This window comes from Macrobrachium rosenbergii, chromosome 16, assembly GCF_040412425.1.
Source record: "Macrobrachium rosenbergii isolate ZJJX-2024 chromosome 16, ASM4041242v1, whole genome shotgun sequence".
Classification (NCBI taxonomy): Eukaryota; Metazoa; Arthropoda; class Malacostraca; order Decapoda; family Palaemonidae; genus Macrobrachium; species Macrobrachium rosenbergii.
Genome location: NC_089756.1, coordinates 61,767,522 through 61,786,282, shown reverse-complemented (window position 1 = coordinate 61,786,282; position 18,761 = coordinate 61,767,522). Strand labels below are relative to the sequence as shown.

General features: G+C 51.1%; 1 protein-coding gene across 4 annotated transcripts in view; it reads right to left on the bottom strand.

The window, feature by feature from the left end:
* Positions 1 to 14,795, bottom strand: part of mRpS24 (mitochondrial ribosomal protein S24) — a 162,500-nt gene extending 147,705 nt beyond the window's left edge. For 3 of the 4 annotated variants that reach the window (XM_067119209.1, XM_067119205.1, XM_067119207.1), the window contains exon 1: positions 14,060 to 14,286. In XM_067119209.1, coding sequence (XP_066975310.1) covers positions 14,060 to 14,098 — 39 coding nt within the window. In that variant the 5' untranslated portion in view covers positions 14,099 to 14,286. Of the gene's footprint in view, positions 1 to 14,059; positions 14,287 to 14,673 lie in introns of those variants that run through there. The other variant, XM_067119206.1, reaches the window with a different exon arrangement.
* Between the last annotated feature and the right edge of the window lie 3,966 nt (positions 14,796 to 18,761).

The following is an 18,761-nucleotide window of genomic DNA, read 5'->3' as shown; positions in this document are numbered from 1 at the left end:
CTGAAGGAGAGAAGAAAATCCGAGCCGAGTTCATCGCAGAACGACGGGTAGAATCAACGAGACTGGAGAAGTCTCCCTGAGAGGAGGCAGAAGCTCCCAGAGAGAAAACTTCCCCAGTGTCGTAGCAAGCCTTCGTCTTAGTAGAAAGCTTGGAAGGAGGGAAGCAGAAAGTGGTTTTCCCCTGATCACGCTTGTCTTCCAACCAGGAGTTCATTTTCTTTAATGCCTTCTTAGCTGAAATAGAAAGCACTAACTTCATAAAGAAGAGGTAGGAGGCTTCGAGTCTCTTGCGTACTGAGAGAGGAAGCCGGGCCGCAGGTGCAAAATCCTCAGGAAAATTATCAATAAAGAAGCGAAGAAGCTTCTTGTAATCCGAGCGAGAGGAGTCTGGTTCGTCTACAGGAAACTCTTCCACAACTTCTTCCTCAGACGAAATAGGAGAAAAACCTTCCGCTTGCACACACACATCCTGTGAAGGAGGAGTAGGAGCCTGAATAAGAGCTTGAGGAGGAGCCTGAGCCTGAGTAGGCGCCACAAGAGGAGCCTGAACTGGCGCCACAAGAGGAGCCTGCGCCACAAGAGGAGCCTGAACTGGCGCCACAAAAGGAGCCTGGGATGGCGCCTCACCTGGCGCTACCTGAGGCGCTTGAGCCTGAGAGAGCGCTAAATCTTGAGGGAGCGCCTGAGCCTGACTAGGCGTACGAGCCTGATCCTGAGCCTGAACCAAAGGAGGATCAAGAGACACAGATCGAGGAGGAGCTTTCGTACTGGGCGCGCCAGAGCTCGAGAGGCGAAGGAGGAGGCATCAAATACACTTCAGAAGGCTTTGCTGGAGAAGAACCAGGCCTTCCGAGCCCGCCAAGAATGCTTCCAATTTTCTTGTGCATCGCTCGAAGAAAGTCATGAGTAGACGAGGATCCAACTGGGGAACGATGATCAGTAGAGCCAGGATCGTGATGAGGAAGAGGCGCAGAAGCCACAATAGGCTTACGTGAAACCAAAGGAGAAACACCGGGAACGCTGGGCAATACCGAATGGGAAGTCTTATACCTCTTGCGCACATGAGCCTTGCGCCTGGGAGAAGATTCTTCTGACGACGAAAATCTCTCCGGACTCTCCCAAAAACTACAGGAAGGCTGTGATAAGCGAAATGGCTTCTTCTTCTGAACCGCTGAAGGCGAAAGATTCCTGGACCTCTTCAATGGTCTAGACTCGTCGGGAAATCTCCAGCCTCTGCAGCAGCGAATCACTGGAGCTTGAAGAAAGACACTTCCTTGAGTCGCCTTTCCAACGGCGCTCTGAAACAGCCTGGGAAACAACAGGACTGTTCGAGGGGCGGCTGCTCGTGAGCAGACCCCACTCGCCTCCCTTGGACTTTCAGCATGTCTTCTCCCAGGAGCAGGGGAGCTTGACAGAGGCTTAGGTCTAGGAGAACGAAGTAGGCCGAGCAACCACCTCCTCCACCACACTAACACTTTGCACTGCACTTAAATTATTCACAATATTTTGGAAAGAATCCATACGCTCATGAAGGGATTTCACGTTAACGCCAATATCCTCCATGGCGCCCACAATAAGGTTAAATCTGGAGTCCATCTGGACTTGATACTCAGACACGGTAACGGGTTCAGGGATATCAGAGTCAGAATAGGAATATTAGTAGCCACGGGGATATTAATAGAAGTTTCCTGCATAGCTAAGGGAGATTCGGTTTCTGAGAGAGAAGAAGAACTTCTAGCTAAAGCTTTCCTGGCTCTATCTTTCTCAAGCTTCTTTACATACTTAGATAGAGCCTTCCAATCTTTTTCAGTCATACTGACACATTCATCACACTTCCTCTCATATGAACATTCCTGACCTCTACAAGCCACACAAATTGAATGAGGATCAAGACTAGCCTTGACCAACCTCGTCTTACAGCCTTTGCTGCATACCCTAAAGGTATAAGACCCAGAATCTGACATAATTATCAGAAAACCTGACTAAATAGGTGACAAATAACTGGCAAAGCCGCAAACCAACAAGAGAGTACTTCACCAAGTGAAAACAGCTCGATGTAGGCAGATACAATGAAATTTCGCTCAGTACCGACAACAATGTCGCCGGCGTGACGGCAAAATTATTCTGAAGCATGTTGGAATAGTTCCTAGTACCCGACAGAGGGCAGGTAAGGGCGATCACCCGATATTCGGACTGGCGCTGCCGCGCGTTTTGAAATTTTGCCGTGACGTCAAGACTAAAGCTATATGTAACTAACAGGTAAGTTGTATGTGTTAAACGGCGATTTTTTACGCCAAAAATTGCCGATTTTCATCGCTAGACAAGCGCCATAAAACTGGGGGCTGTCTGTACCACCTGATGAAGCAAGTGAAGACGACGAGGAGTGACAGCCAAGGTTGGAAGTTTCGCAGGGGGAAGGAAGGAACAAGAGGGATTGGCAACCAATGGAGACGTCAGGGGAGTGTTACCGCGAGATGAACCTTTGGGAGCCGCCTTCTTGCACCTTTGCCTCTGTGATCACTTCACCCACCGCATCCCAGACCATATATGAAACTCGTCACGCACATTATTCTGGGTACAGTCATGCCCCCCCTGCAACTGGAGTAGAGGGTATGGGGTAACATCAAAGGAAGAGCTATAGCGGTTGCATTGTTTAAGGCTGGTCTCGGGACACATGCTGGGAACCAGCCTTTCACTTAGATGACTTAATATCTGATTTGTGGGTTTGCATTTCTCAAAGACACAAATATATTCAGATAGATACACAAATGCACAATAAAAGAACAATCCCACCAGGAATGTAGAAAATGAAGCAAAATAACAATTTTTAAAAGTAAATTGTATTTTTCCTAACTATACAAACCCAAGGTCCTTTACACAAGGGGATTACTTTCAGGCATAGGCTGGAAACGGCCGTTGAACTTCAAACAAGGTGGTTAGGCAGTTAACTACTGTCCAGGAGGCGGGAGTACCGCCTGCCCAGATGTAAACATTCCAATTTGCCTTTCGGCCCAGGTATCAGATTGAGGGGTGGCATGAGGTGGGCATAAAGTGTAAAGGACCTCAGGTTTGTATAGTTAGGAAAAATACAATTTATTTTTAAAAATTATTTGTTCCGACACAATATACAAACCCTCGGTCCTTTACATTAGGAGACTTACTGATTGGAGGGAGGAATCTGATTAAGTCTCTATGAACTGACTGGAGTCCACCACCTTGTCTTCCCTTCCTGGTCGTGAGAGCAAGGAAGGGAAAAAACTGCCTCTAACAAAAGATCGGGTTGTAAGAAACACAGCATCAGTTGTCAGACTTCTGGGTCCCTTTGCATGAAGGAGGAAGATGTCAGTTCATGCAAAGTAGGCTAAGAAGAATTTGAAGTCGGATGACATAAAGACAAATACAAGCATTGGGTTTGTCTTACAGTCATGGTCTCCTTCCTCCCCTTGCAAGAGGAAGGAGTGGGGTTGCTTCTATCAACCTGAACGGAAAAAAGAACGGGAGCTCCCGTTATGTGCTTACCTGCATCGACCGCCAGATCCAGCTTGTAACGGCACGTTCGCTCCCTGCCCGTGGGAAGAGAGCCAGGATGGAGAGAAGGAAGAGAGGCCAGTCACTCCACATTCATTCCCCCAATCACAACCGTACAACTTAGGCGAGATGCAACCTGTCCTGTTAGAGGGGTTGGGTAAGCTATACAACTTGTTGAGCAGCCACCACAGGACCCAAGGAAAAAGTGTCCAAGGACTTGTGTGCAACATCCCGGAGGTAGAAGGAGGTGAAGGTAGTCTGCTGGGACCACACTCCCGCCTTCAGCACCTGTGATACTGACATATTCTTCTGGAATGCCAGGGACGGACCAATGCTGCGGACCTCGTGAGCTCTCGGACGAAGCATACCGGCGTCGTCTTCTCCTGCAGCAGAGTACGCTCTCCTTATCGTCTCACGAAGCCAGAAAGAGACGGTGTTCTTGGACACTTCTTACTTGGTCGAGCCAGTACTAACGAAGAGTCGCCGACACTCAGGCCGGAGGTGTCGAGTCCTCTTCAGATAGCGCCGCAGCACTCTAACAGGACACAGTAGCATCTCGTCTGGTTCATTACCTACAAAGTCCTCTAGGGAGGGGATCATGAAGGACTCGAACCGTGCGTCAGGGACCGAAGGTTTCTGAGTCTTCGCTACGAAATCCGGGACGAAATCGAGCATAACTGATCCCCATCCCCTCGAGTGTTTAACATCAAAGGAATGTCCGTGAAGTTCGCCAACTCTCTTCACCGATGCCAGGGCTAGCAGGAAGACGGTCTTGAAGGTCAGATCCCTGTCTGATGACTCTCGTAAAGGCTCGTACAGTGCACAAGTCAGGCTCCTCAGGGCGAGAGTCACATCCACCGCAGGGGGCCTGAGATCCCTGGGTGGGCAAGACCTTTCGAAGCTTCTCGTCAGTAGAGATATCTCGAAAGAGGAGGAGACGTCTACTCCTTTCAGCCATAAGACTAGGCCGAGTGAGGCGTGGTAGCCTTTCACGGCTGAAACGGAGAGAAGCTTCTCTCGGTGAAGGAAGACGAGGAAGTCCGCGACCTGCTGAACAGAGGCTCCAATCGGAGAGATACCCCTTCGACGACACCAACCACAGAAGACGGACCACTTTCCCTAGTATACCACTGCGGAGGATCATCTGAGGTATCCTGCCATCTCTGTTGCTGCGCGACGCGAAAAGCCTCTTGCTCGCAAGAGATGGTGGATAACCTCCAGCCGTGAAGACACAGGGAATGCACTGGCAGGTGGAACCGCTCTACGTGAGGTTGACGCAGCAGGTTGGGCCAGGGGGAATCTCTCTCGGCGCCTTGGAGAGAAGAGCTAGCAGGTCCAGATACCAAATGGCCTGGGGCCATTTGGGTGCCACCAGAATCATTCTGAGATTCGGGGTGATCATCGCTCGGCTGATCACTCGGCGAATCAGACAGAATGGCGGGAAGGCGTACACGTCTAGGTTGTCCCACAGATGCTGGAACGTGTCCTCCGCAGTGGCCCATGGGTCCGGCACGACAGAACAGATCGATGACTGGACGCCCTCACAGATCGAACAGCCTTTCCGCTATCTCCTGGTGGAGGGACCATTCGGTCCATACCACCTGGTTCTGGCAGCTGAGCTTGTCTGCCACGACATTCTTCTTGCCTGGAATGTACCTGGCTGACAGCTCTACCGAGTGGGTCATGGCCCACTCGTGTACCTGCATCGTCAACTGATGAAGGTGGCAGGATACCAGGCCACCCTGCTTGTTGACGTATGCCACTACCGTGGTATTGTTGCTCATCAGTACCACGGAGTGTCCCATCACTCGATCCCGGAACTCTTGGAGGGCCAGAAAGGCCGCCTTGAGTTCCAGGATGTTGATGTGAAGGTGCTTGTCGTCTCAGTGCCACTCCCGAAGTCAGCAACTCCTCCAGGTGTGCGCCCCATCCCGGTCGATCGTCCGAGAACAGAAGCAAAACCGGAGGGGAGTATGCAGGGATACTCCTATCAAGAGGTTCCTGTCGTCTGTCCACCAGTGAAGGTCCTCCCTCACCTCCTCGGAAAGAGGGATGAGGAAGGACTGGGGGTCTCGGGACTGGGACCAATACTCCTTTAGCCTCCACTGAAGAGACCACAGGTGAAGACGCCCATGAGGTACTAGTTTCTCCAAAGACGACAGGTGACCGATGACGACTTGCCATTGCCGGGCTGGCTGCTCCTGCCGTGACAGGAACAGTTGTGCTGCCTGCCTGAACTTGCTGATACGTCCGAGGGAAAGACTTTCGCTGCCACCATGTCTATCAGCATGCCCAGGTACTTTATCCTCTGCTTGGGTATGAGATCTGACTTCTCGAGATTTACCACGATCCCTAGATCCCGGCAAAACTCGAGGAGCCGATCCCTGTCCTGTAGCAACTGCGAGCGAGAGCCCACCAGGACTAGCCAGTCATCGAGATACCTCAGTAGACGTATCCCGTGCGAGTGGACCCAAGCTGACATGAGAGAGAAGAATCTCATGAACACCTGGGGAGTGGTTGAGAGCCCGAAACAAAGTGCCCTTAACTGGAAGACCGTATCCCCGAGGACAAAGCAGAGGTACTTGCGAGAGAACGGATGAATGTGTATTTGAAAATACGCATCCTTCAGGTCCACCGTAAGTAAGAAGTCGTTCTCCCTGATGGAGGCCAGCACGGATTGCGCTGTTTCCATCGTGAACCGAGTCTGGCGAACGAAATGGTTCAGGGGAGAGGTCTATGACCAGTCTCCATCCCCCTGAGGCTTTCTCCACGAGAAAGACACGGCTGTAAAAGCCTGGGGACTGGTCCAACACGACTTCTACAGCACCCTTGCTCAGCATGGCTTGCACTTTTTGCTGTAGTGCGGTGTCCTTCGATGATCCTGGAACGTAGGTTTGGAGATGGACCGGAGAGTAGGTGAGGGGAGGCCGAGACTCAAAGGGTAGTAGATATCCCTCCTGAAGGACATCCACTACCCAGGTCTCGGCCCGGTCCCCCTTCTCGAGGAAGAAGAAGGCTGGGTGTTTCCTCGGGACCCCTTCGAAGACTGGGACTTCTTAGGGGCCGAGGAATTGCCAGCCTGGCCCGAAGACCTGGCTGCAGTGGGATGAGAAGACCCGGAGGTCTTGGCCACTGCCTGGTGGACAAGCTGGTCACTGTCATCGGCCCGGCGTTTGTCTACCGCGGCGTTCACCAGCTCTCTAGGGAAGAGAGAGGAGGAACCCAGCAACGGTCCATTCCTAAGGGCGATTGCTGATTCGGGACCTACAGACCTGGAGAAACTTCAGAACCAGGTTTGCCCACAGGTTTGCAGTCTGGTGGGCGAGGTAGGAAATAGCCCTACCCCCCCGACTGGCACAGTCTCCCAAAGGAGGAGTCCTCCCCAGGTACGATAGCACCCGAGGAAGAAGCTACCCTCAATACTGTGAAGGACCACAGATCGAGCCAGGAGACTGCTTGGAAGGCCGCCATGGCGGTGGCTTCCAGGGTTGCAGTTTCTTGCTGGGAGAGGGAGATACTCTCACCAGTAAGTTGTTGCAACGTCAGACCCGGATCCAGACGAGTCAGGTCCGGGTCAACCTGCTTGGTCAGCAATGCCCCTCCAGCTGGAGTATAGAAGCGCTTCTGGCGAGGCAGAGGGGGGGAAAGAAGCTTGTCCGAGCGGCTTGAACGAAGTGAGCTGTCTTGCCCGACACAAGACTGTTCACTTGGTCGAGGACCCCCTCAGCAAGCGTGGACCACGGTAGCCCCACCGAAGCCTTGGGTTCCTTCTTAGGTCCCCAAAAGGATTCGAGGCGCGATGGATGATCCACAGAAGAAGCCGTGGTCCCTTCCCCGAAGTCATTGTGCTGACGAATCAGCGCGATAACCTCTGCAAAAGTCCTCTGTATCTCAGGAGTGTCCGCATCCTGGGGCAGAGGACCCTCGAGTCCTTCCAGGGTACGTTCCTCCCAATCTACTCTCCCTGCAGGAGAGAGAACCTCGGCAGACCCCCGTGATCCTTCCTGGACCACGCAGGCGTAAGACCAGGTCGAGCCAAGGACCAAGCCAGGTTCGTACGCCCACGAGGTAGAACTCTGGGGAGAAAACTCGCTGGAGTTCTTCCTGTCCAACTCGTGCCCCCTGGAAGAAGCCGAAGGGGCGGAGGGGACAGGCGAGGAGGATCGGGTGCTCCCACTGGCTTTGCTGGCAGAAACAACAGAGGCAGCGGGCCGGGAGCAGTCACCAACCCGCGGTGGTGATGGCAGCCCGGGTCGAGGAGACTGCTTTCGCCTAGGAGAAGCAATCTCCCAAAGAGAGTGGAGCAGCTCGCGCGAGCCCAGCTGCGCGCTCGCCTCCCCGGAGCCAGGCTGGCCGGGCAGACATGGCCGGATACTGGACGCGCCCCAGTCTTCTTCGAGGCCGTAGCCTCTCGGGAAGACTGAGCAGGGGACCTCTTCTCCACCTCTCCTGGCGTTCAGCTATCCCGAGAACGAGAACCTGACTTGGCACTCACAGGAGTGCCAGCAGGAAGAGCCAGGGCACCTGCATGCCCGGGCTCTTTCTCTCGCCCCACGCCCTGGTCCATAAGGCGAAAAGTTTCTCCCGTATCAGACTGGGGTACCCGGGTCTCCTTGGGGACCTGGGTACTCGGAGGAACTCGCGAATGAGTGTCCGACGCGGACTCGCTGGCCTTCAAAGCAAGAGTTTTCTTAGGCACAGTGGGGGAGGGGGGGGGTGCAGACCTTGGTCTGCACGCCCTTGGCTCCCGATGCGACTGACCCAGAGGCCAGGGCAGTGGTTCCCTGATCCGAGGATCGGGAAGAGCCGACGAGAGATCCCACTGCCTTCCCTGTGGAAGGAGACAGACCCTTAGAAGCCTCGGTGCGAGGCTTCTTAGGGGGGGGAGAGGCAGGCTTCTTCTTCTTCGGCTGCAAAGCCCCAGAAGGAGAAGCAGAAGAGGCAGCAGACAAAGACGATAATGATGATGAAGACGAAGACGAAGATGACGACACCTTCCTAGACCTCTTCTTCTTCTTCTTCACCATCTGCCTCAGGATCGCTGTTAGATCCTCAAACCAGGCGGGTGCAGCCAAAGACTCAGGAACGGCAGGAGGGGCTGCAGCAGAAGGCGCATCCCGGGAAGAGACCACGGAGCTCGGGCCAGCACTTACCTCGGTGGGAGCAACCGCATGTCGGCCAGGAACAAAAGTGGGCGGGGCCGGGAATGCAGGCGCCGCCCCTCCCACGTGGGTAATCATGCCAGGCCACGCCAGAGTCGATGGAATGGGGAGAGGAACAGACGAAGGGCCGGGCTGGATCGTGAAGCAAGGAACTGCAGTCGTAGACGAGCCAGGGTCAGCAACAGGGGCAGCGACAGTCACATACGGGAAGGATGATGTCACCATGTAGGTGGGGCCTGCTCGCGTGAAACTGGACATGGTGACAGATGTTGTAGTGGCTGTCATTGCCGAGTGAGTGGTCACTGGAGTGGTGGAGAGACGAGGTACCAGTCCCTCCAGTGACTTGCCAGATAGGCCCAAGTGTAGCCAGGTTGAAGCCGAGTCCGTAGCCTGGCTATCCAGCCCAAGACCTGAAGCAAAAGTCGGGTTAGTTCGGGAAGCCTCTACCCGCTCTGGAGGAAAAAACTCCCCTCCAGAACAGGAACAGACCTCCGAGAGGATGTCCCGGGCCAACTCTCCCCCGCGCCCTTCCACAAGCAATGAAACAAAAGAGGAAGGGGAGGGGGAGTCCTCACCCAAGGGAGAGGGAGCAAGAAGGGGAAGCTCGCTGGGAGGGAGAAACGAACCCGACACATTCGCCACCAATGGAGTCGTTGGGGGCGTGTTTTCCTCGTACGACTCCTTGGTAGGCTTACGACGGTAACGTCTCCTCCCCTCGAACTTCCTCCATTGCTCAGGGGACCAAGAGCAACACTCACTACAGGGAGCGTCACGCAAACACACACGCCCCCTGCAAGATGGGCAGAGAGCGTGTGGGTCCGCGTCAACGCTAGATCGAAAAGAGTTACATTTCTTCCCTACCACCCCGGGACATAAACGCTGGGCATTGGAAGGGTTAGTTGGTTTGTCCATGATGCAAGATAAACAAAAAAAGTAAGATTTCCCACCAATTAGATGAAAAAAGAGCAGTCAGGCAGAGAGCGACGAAGAACAACGTCTGTGCGCTACGACGGCCGAAAGCAAATTGTAATGTTTACACAAGGGCAGGCGGTACTCCCGCCTCCCGGACAGTAGTTAACTGCCTAACCACCTTGTTTGAAGTTCAATGGCCGTTTCCAGCCTACGCCTGAAAGTAATCCCCTAATGTAAAGGACCGAGGGTTTGTATATTGTGTCGGAACAAATGGCAAGCAGAGGAGAGGGAAAACTAAGAGCTCCTCAGAGCATGGCGGCCGAAAGCACAGTGAATGCTTATTGCCCTGATGGATGGGCCTCCCACCTGTCGGACAGTAGTTAACTACCTAGCCACCTGGTTTAAAAGTTCAATGGCTGGTTTCCAGCTGCGCTGAAGCAAAATCCTCACATAAAGACTGATGGCTTGTATATCTTGTAGGAACAAAGAGCCAATCAGGTTTCTGCTTAGCCCACATACTCATATTTCCAGGTGAAAATAACAAGAGAAATTCCCAACATACTCGGAGTCCTCACCTTCACTGCACTGGGACAAAAAAAATCTGATATGGAGCTATATTCACTTAACCGTCAAAACACAAACAGATAGGTAATGACATTTGTCAGTAAGTATCCCAGTAACAGTAAGTTTATAGTAGCTTTTGGTATGATTTCTGTGTACGAAGGAATATTATGAACAGAGCATGGAAACGGGTAGTTTGCAGTTTACGTTGATGCTGCGTAACACCGTTTGTCCCGTCCGCCAAGGCGACTTCGGTGGTGATTGTGGCCAGTGCAAGGAAGGTCACATGGTGCTGAAGAAACATGGTGAGACCTTCCAATGGCAGTGCAGTGTTCATAAATGCCGAAAAACAATTTCGATACGGAATGGTTCTTTCTTCTCCCGGTCCCATCTGTCCTTTGCGACTATTTTCAAGCTCATTTATGGATGGATTCACAAACTCCCCCAGAAATTTATGAAAATGAAGTTGAAAATTGGGTCATCCCATACAATAGTTGATTGGTATAATTTCTGTCAGGATGTTTGCATCGATATTTTGGTGCTGGACAATCGGAAAATCGGTGGGTCAGGGCACGTCGTGGAAATTGACGAGTCCAAATTCAGGAAGAGGAAGTTTAATAAAGGTAGACGTGTCGACGGTAGTTGGGTACTAGGCGGGATAGACCGCACGACAAAGGAAACATTTTTTGAAGACGTTCCCGAAAGATCTGCCGAAACACTCCTGCCTATTTTAATTCGAAACATTCATCCAGACTCGATCGTGATTTCAGACTGTTGGAAATCTTACAACACTGTTAGTCAACACTTCAGAACACACCATAACGTAAATCACTCATTGCATTTTGTAGATCCATCAGACAAAAGCATTCATACAAACACCATAGAATCAACATGGCGGGTGCTCAAACGTACCGTATTGCCTCGAAGCGGTACTGTAAAAAGCTTGTATAGTTCATATTTTTTCATGTACTGTAGTAAGAAGCGATACCTCACAAATGTTGACTGCTCATTCAAAGCATTTCTTGAGTTAATTAAACGCACATATCCTTCAACTAGAGCAAAGTCTACACCAAATAACATGTGGTCATTTCCACCCGTCCCTGATTTGCCGATTCCACTCGTCGAGATCCCGCCGAATCCAGCCAACCCAACCAACAAGAGAAGAAGAATTGAATTCTCCGACGATTCCGATTTTGAATAAGGTAAGCGTGATATTTGGTAATATTCCATTTTACAGGTTTCCGACCTTTCTGGGGGGGTCCGGGGGGAAGGCCCCCGGCCAGGTAGAATACCCTGTTCTGTGTGAGGTTAGGTTTGTCATCTCTAGTTAGGTCGCGACCAGGCCCCATGAAACGCCATGTTCTCTAACTTTCTGGGGGGGGGTCCAGGGGGGCAAAGCCCCCGGCTAGGCAAGGGCACGCCGCACTAGGTTAGGTTAGGTTGGTTAGTTATGGTTTCGTCATTTTAGTACCAATTCCGTATGTTTTACTTTGCAGCTCGATGCTCATTATTTCTGTTGTTCCGTCCACCATTTTCTTGGTATTCCTCCGCCAGTTTCCTAGTCAGGAACCACCGCCACCTGGTGGTTCGTAACTAGAAAACTGGCAGACGGCACCCGCGTCAACATAAACTGCAGGCGCTCCCATGGAAACTGTAGTGCTCAACATTTGCATCAAAGTAAAATAATAGGCGCGGTTACAGTTTCATATGCTGTGGGTTTCGGCTGCCGATTTCGTAGCCGAGACCCACCACCAGGTGGCAGTGGGTACCGGCGGACGGATACAAGATGGCGACGCAACCTGGCGAAACCGACCTAACCGAACCTAGGTCGGCGTGCCCTTACCTGGCGGGGCCGCCCCTGGACCCCACCGACCTAGGTCGCCACCAAAACTAACGAAACTAACCTAACCTAACACAGGACGGCGTGTCCTTACCTGGCGGGGCTTTGCCCCGGACCCCAGATGGGCCGTGAAATTAGTAAATATATAACTATTCGAAATTGCACGTACCTCACTCGAAGTCGGAATCGTCTGAGAAATCCGTACTGGCCGGTTTCGGTGGCTCCATTCTTCTTCGTTTTGGCGCTGGGGCACTGGCTTTCGGCGGGATCTGGACAACTGGAACTGGGGGAACAGGACCTCGTGTAATTGACCAATCCGTTTGGATGGCTGCGTCCCGTGATTGTTGTGTTTCGGGGACATTAGACCGCATTTTGGCGGGTGTTGAAACGGCTCTATTCAAGGGATATGCACGTTTAATTAATTCGAGAAAAGCTTTAAAGGGGCAAGGGACATTAGTTAAGTAACGTTTTTTAATACAATACATAGAAAAATATGAATTATACATGGTTTTTACGGTACCGCTTCTAGGCAAAACATTACGTTTCAACACCCGCCATGTGGATTCTATTGTGTTTGTGTGTATGCTTGTATCGTCGGGATCAACAAAATGTAATGTGTGATTGATGTTAAGGTGTGTTTTGAAATGGTGATTTAAAGTGTGGTATGATTTCCAACAATCTGAAATTACCGTTGATTCTGGGTGTATGTTTTCAATTAAAATTGGAAGTAATGTTTCTGCGGATCGGTCTGGTACAACTTGAAAGAATGTTTCTTTTGTTTATTGGTCAATCCCGCTGAGAACCCAACAACCTTCGACACGTCTGCCTTTGTTGAATTTCCTCTTTCCAAATTTGGATTCGTCAATTTCCACGATGTGTCCTGGCCCCGATTTTCTGGTTGTCCTTAATCAAAATATCGATACAAACTTCCCGGCAGAAATTAAACCAGTCTACTAAGGTATTGGGAGACCCAATATCCAAAGTCATCCGGACATATTTCTGGGGAAGTTCATGGATCCAGCTGTGAATCAGCACCAAAATGCTCTTGAAAGAAAGGTGGGAACCCGAAAAGAACGAGCCAGTCCGGATGGATGTTATTTTCCGACATCGTTGGAGGTTACATCGCCAAATGAAGCTTTGGCCATGCTTGATCAGGACGACGGTGCCTTCGTCACACTTTGCACAAGTCCCGCTGAAATCGCCAAGTAGGCCACTTTTCATTAAGTAAACGAGCAACGAACGCTCTTCGTGGCACAAAACGCCTAAGTCCATGAGGGTCACTGGATTCTTAGATGCAAATTCGCGTGGGTAGGATACGATCATAAGTAGCCATGTTTGCAAGGCTTGAACCCGGAAGAGACTGAGGAAGGTCGCGGGCAAGGTAGGTCTCGGGGCATGTCGGGTCGGGTCGGTGGGACTCGGGCATTTCGGTCGTTGGTCGTCAGCTGTTTAGGTAGAACTACTTACCTTGGCGGAGGGATCTCGAGTCGGGAAGAATGAGTTAGGCGGCCCAGCATACGAAACTGTAATCTACCCAAATAATACCCTCTGGTTCTGGCTAGGTCAGTGTTACTTGGGGGGATCCAAGAGGACAATGTCCTCCACCCAGCCAGATCAGGCCTGGTTAGGTCAGGACACGGTATTTTCAGAAAGGTTGGGTTAAGCCCGTTTTCGTGATCGGATTTCTCACACCTACCCATCTCCCTACTCTGCATTCACTCCACTCAAAGCACACATTAGGATAACAGAGAAAAATCCCTAGGCTACACCTGCACAATGGTTCAAGTGAAAACTTCCTAAAAATCAAGGCTAGGCCTATCTATAGCCTGATGTCCTGTGCAGATCAACTCTACAGTCAAAAGTACACCTAGTCTAGGCCTAAATGCTGGAGCACCGGCCTTACTGAACTGTATGCATTAGGTTAGCCTATGCAAGCAGGCTACAGGGGGTTGCCTAAGGGCGTTGCAGTTCAGTCGGCATAAAGCTACATCCTAAACTGTGATAGGCTTCACCTGGTTTCGCGTGACCTTGCCAAAACCTTCTTAGACTAACTTACCACAGCACCAGCACACTTGTATTGCAAAGTAGTCATCATTCCGTCATCCAGGAATCTTTTCGCGCAAGACACAATTGTTACTGTACTGTACTGTACTAGTAACAGTAATTCGGAATTCAGGATTTTCTCGAGTAATCGTATTGGTAGTAGTAGTAGTAGGACATGGGATTTGCCTTTGAAGCGACTCCTTTGTCAGTTCTACTTCTCTTCGCCAGTGCTTGTTTAAGTATATTACTGCCTCTTAAGTACCGGATATTCTTGACATTTTCCTTCCTATTTTCAATTTCTTCTTTCGACAAGTCTGCGAAGAGAAAGATGTAGTAACTATCATTTTTTTTTTATCTTCTTGATATGGCTGATGCGTGAATCTATAGCTATTCCTAGTGCCGGGCAATAGTCAGAACTGTTCTGAGTTTTCAGTAATTTCTCCACAACATAAACATACGGTATTGTGGCGAATAAAGTGATTGTATGGACAAATAGGCTGTATGCTTAATGTTGTTACTTGGTCAGAAAGTGCTAAAAGCCTTACGTACCAACAACACCAAGCTCCCTTTGCAATTTCTAAATTACGGGGATATATTAGTCCAAGAGCCAGAGCAGGATTTACGTACCCGAAGAGTGCAAAAGGTTTGTGAATACATTTTGTTTCTACATGACCAAAGAGTATCAAAAGAGCGAGTCTTACAAAATCTCAGTGGAGGGCGTGTCTGTTATGACGTCATCAACATGGCCGCCAGGCGCACACGAACCGACCCATTCCATTGATCATAGCTCCTCTTCTAAAAACCTAGACAAATGAGATTTTTTTCAAAATGTTCCCAATAAAATTCAGAATATTTTTTTGTTTAAATACATATATACATATCTGTAACACTTTTGCTGGAAGCTGTACTCAAACATAAAAAATTCGCGCTAGCTGGTGACGGACTCAGCTAAGGATGAATATCATCATGGGAGTCAGGGGCGAGGAGCTCACCCAGAAACTCATTGCCCTGGATGCTGCAGCTCAACTGGCCACCATGGTCAACGAATGTCGCTCCTATGAGGCCACACGGACAGCCACCAACACCATACGTACCCCTCCCTCTAAATTGTGTGCCATCTTTATTTACAAGAAAACCAAAAGACTGGCAGCAAGGGCATTACCACACACCCAGCCCCTAACAGGGACACTTCATGCCTTTTCTAGACAAGGAAGCACGGCTCTGCAGAAAAGTGCCCAGCCACTGACAGTGTATGTGGAAATTGTAGTAGCAAGGGACATTGGCGCAGGACCCCAAAGTGCCCTGCCAACAAGGCCACATGCATACACTGCAGCCGAGTGGACCACTATGACAAGTGCTGTGATAGCAGATGAGCGCCAAGCAAGGTGTCCTGTCCAATGCCACACCCCCTTCTAGCAAGTCCTCCAACTGTTGCAAGGTTGAGACCCTTTCCACAACAACTTGCCCCTCACCATTGCCCATATCCCTTGCTCTCATCTACAGGGATGAGACATCCACGATTATGATGCTGCCTGACACAGGAGTTGATATATCAGTGATGGGCCCCCAGCACTTGGAACTTCTTCGCATTCCAAGAACTGAGCTACAGTTTCCTGCCACGTCAGTGACCCTCACAGCAGATGGGTCAAAGATGACACCAGCTTTAGGTACTTTTAAGGCCGCCCTGTCATTGGCCAAGTGGTCCTGCTTCACCACAATTCAAGTCCACGAAGGCGTTCAGATGCCACTCCTGTCCTATGCACTCTGCAAGGAGTTGGCCACCATCCCACCAAGCTTTCCGTGGCCCATCCTACAGGTCACCCCTGTTAACCGATGTAAGGAGCTACCCCTCCATGCCAACACGACCCATGCTGAGGCCCGAGAAAATTTCCTACAAGTCTTCCAGGGTGTGCTTCTGTCTAAGGAAGACCTTAAAGCAGCTCCACTAAGGCCGATGGCAGGCCCTCCCATGAAAATTCACCTCAAGGAGGACGCGGTCCCATTCACCATCCACACCCCATGGCAGATCCGCTAAGCTTTCCACGAACCTGTCAAGAATGAATTAGACTTCATGGTCCAGCAGGGAATCATCAAGCCTTGTGGAGATGAACCATCGGAATTGTTCCACCCTCTAGTCATCGTGCCAAAGACCAAGGGAGTTCACATCACGGTGGATCCCACCAAGCTGAACGCACAAGTCTCCTGACCAGCCCACCCTTCGCCCATGCCCTTAGCTGCTGTCTGCGCTGTCGACTCCACCGCCAAGTTCTTCACCACCGTGGATGCTCCACACAGCTACTGGCAGATGGAGCTAGCAGGAGACCACCACCTCACCACTTTTATTACGCCTTAGGGACACTTCCAGCATTGCAGGGGACCTGTGGGCTTCGCTGCCACTGGCAATGCCTATTGCTACCGCAGCGACCTAGCTCTCCAGGGCATGAAGAAGTGCATCAAGGTTGTTGATGACAGTCTTATCTTTGACAACAACCTAAGACACACTACCACAGGATCTATGAACTACTCACCCGTTGCCGCAAGCATGGCATCACTCTCAACAGAGGCAAGTTCACAGTGGCAGAGACCTGAGTGAATTTCTGTGGCTTCACCCTTTCCAAAGAAGGAATCGCTACTGATCCAGGATGAGTTGCTGCTCTGCAAGACTTCCCCACACCATCCAACCTGACAGACCTGCATTCCTTCATGGGGTTAGTAAACCAGCTGGCAGAGTTTACCTCAGATATTGCCCTGACTGCACAGCCCCTTCGCCCACTCATGACCCCCAAGTGCTCTTTTATGTGGACACCAGGCCAGGCCTTCAAACACGTGAAGCAACCACTCAAGCCTGCCCATTCTAGTGTCTTTTGACCCAACCCTGCTGACCATTCTCCTGACCGACATGTCTCATCTCTATGGGATAGGCTACCCCCTCCTCCATGACCATGGCTCTGGGTGTCTCCGAGTAGTCTAATGTGGATCCTGCTTTCTCGCAGACGTTGAGACGAGGTATGCAACGATTGAGCTAGAGATGCTTGTGGTATCTTGGGCCCTCACAAAGTGCTGCCTATACTTCAAAGGACTGCCAACCTTCACCTTGCAAACTGACCATCGTCCACTGATGCCCATCATCAACAGCTACACAATGGGCATGGTTGAGAACCCACGGCTTCAATGAATGAAGGAGTGCATGTCGCAATACCAATTTACTGCAGTTTGGCATGCCGGCAAGTCTCTATGTATCCCAGATGCACTCTCCCATACAGCAATCAGCTACCCCACCTCTGAGGATATGATTGGCTGTGCTGAGGTAACACCACACGTCAGGTCAGTCATCAATGCTGCAACAGCTTCCCAGGATGAGGATGCCCCAACCATCGACGCCGACCGGACCCTGCAGGACACGTCAATAGCAGCACAGGCTGACCCCACCTATGTTTGCCTTCGTGATTGCATCAGTTCCTGGTTCCCCATGAATTGGTGTGACCTGCACACCTCCCTGCTACCGTACTGGAAGCTGCAAGAAGCCCTCTCTACTGATGGTAACCTTGTGCTCTACAGAGTAAGAATACTGGTTCCTGCAGCTCTACATCATCACACACTCTCCAGACTCCACAACAGCCACCGAGGTGTCAAGGCTACCAAACATCGGGCTTGACAAACCGTCTTCTGGCCTGGGGTAGACTTGGACATCGCTAGCATGGTAGCTGCCTGTGAGCCCTGCCAGTTCCTGTGTCCCAGCCAACAGCAGGAGCCCCTTCACAGTGACGACCACCCATCGAGGCCCTTTGAGTCGGTGTCGACAGACTTCTTCCAGGTAGTGGGGAAGTCCTTTCTTGTGGTCGCTGACCGCCTCTCTGGCTGGCCTGTGGTCGTCCCTTGCATGGGCGACACCACCGCCTCCTCGACCATATGGCACCTCTGCTGCTACTTCAGAGAGGTAGGTGTTCCCCTGTGCCTACACACTGATGGAGGACCCCAGTTTACCAGCAAAGAATTCGCCGACTTCACAGAGCATTGGGGTGTACACCACATAACCTCATCGCCACACTACCCGCAGTCTAATGGATATGCCGAGGTCGCTGTCAAGGCTGTAAGCACTTGATCCTCAAAATGGCCCCTACAGGAAACATTGACTTTGAGGCCTTTGATCGTGGCCTCCTTGAGTTATGCAACATGCCCAACCACTTTGGTCACTCCCCGGCCCAGGTACCATGTGGTCACCCTCTCCGTATGTGTGTGCCTGCCCATCCTCAGTTGTTCACAGAAGATTAGCAAGAAAAGGCCAGAGCTGCTCAGGTGCAGCACAACTATGATGCCCACACCCACCTCCTGCCTAGGCTAAATGTGGGCCAACATGTCTGCCTCCAGGACCCAACATCCCACCGATGGGACAAGGTTGGGATCATCATGGGTGGCGTTCAATCAAGTGAGTATGAGATCCGCCTCCCAGTGACCGTTGCTTCCTATATCCAGTGCCTGATCCCAGTCAAGTTCCCAACTCCAATCCCTGTGGTCCTTAGCCCTGACATGGAAAAGTTATCACTTCCCTCCAAAGCCCCTCGCAGTTCTCCAAGATTAAACAGGCCTACATAGTATACAAAGCCCACATGCGCCACTTACGCAATTTGCTTTGTACATTCATACTTGCTAAACTCACTGTACATTATTTGCTTTGCACACTATTACTTGATAGTTCACTGTATGTAACTTGATTA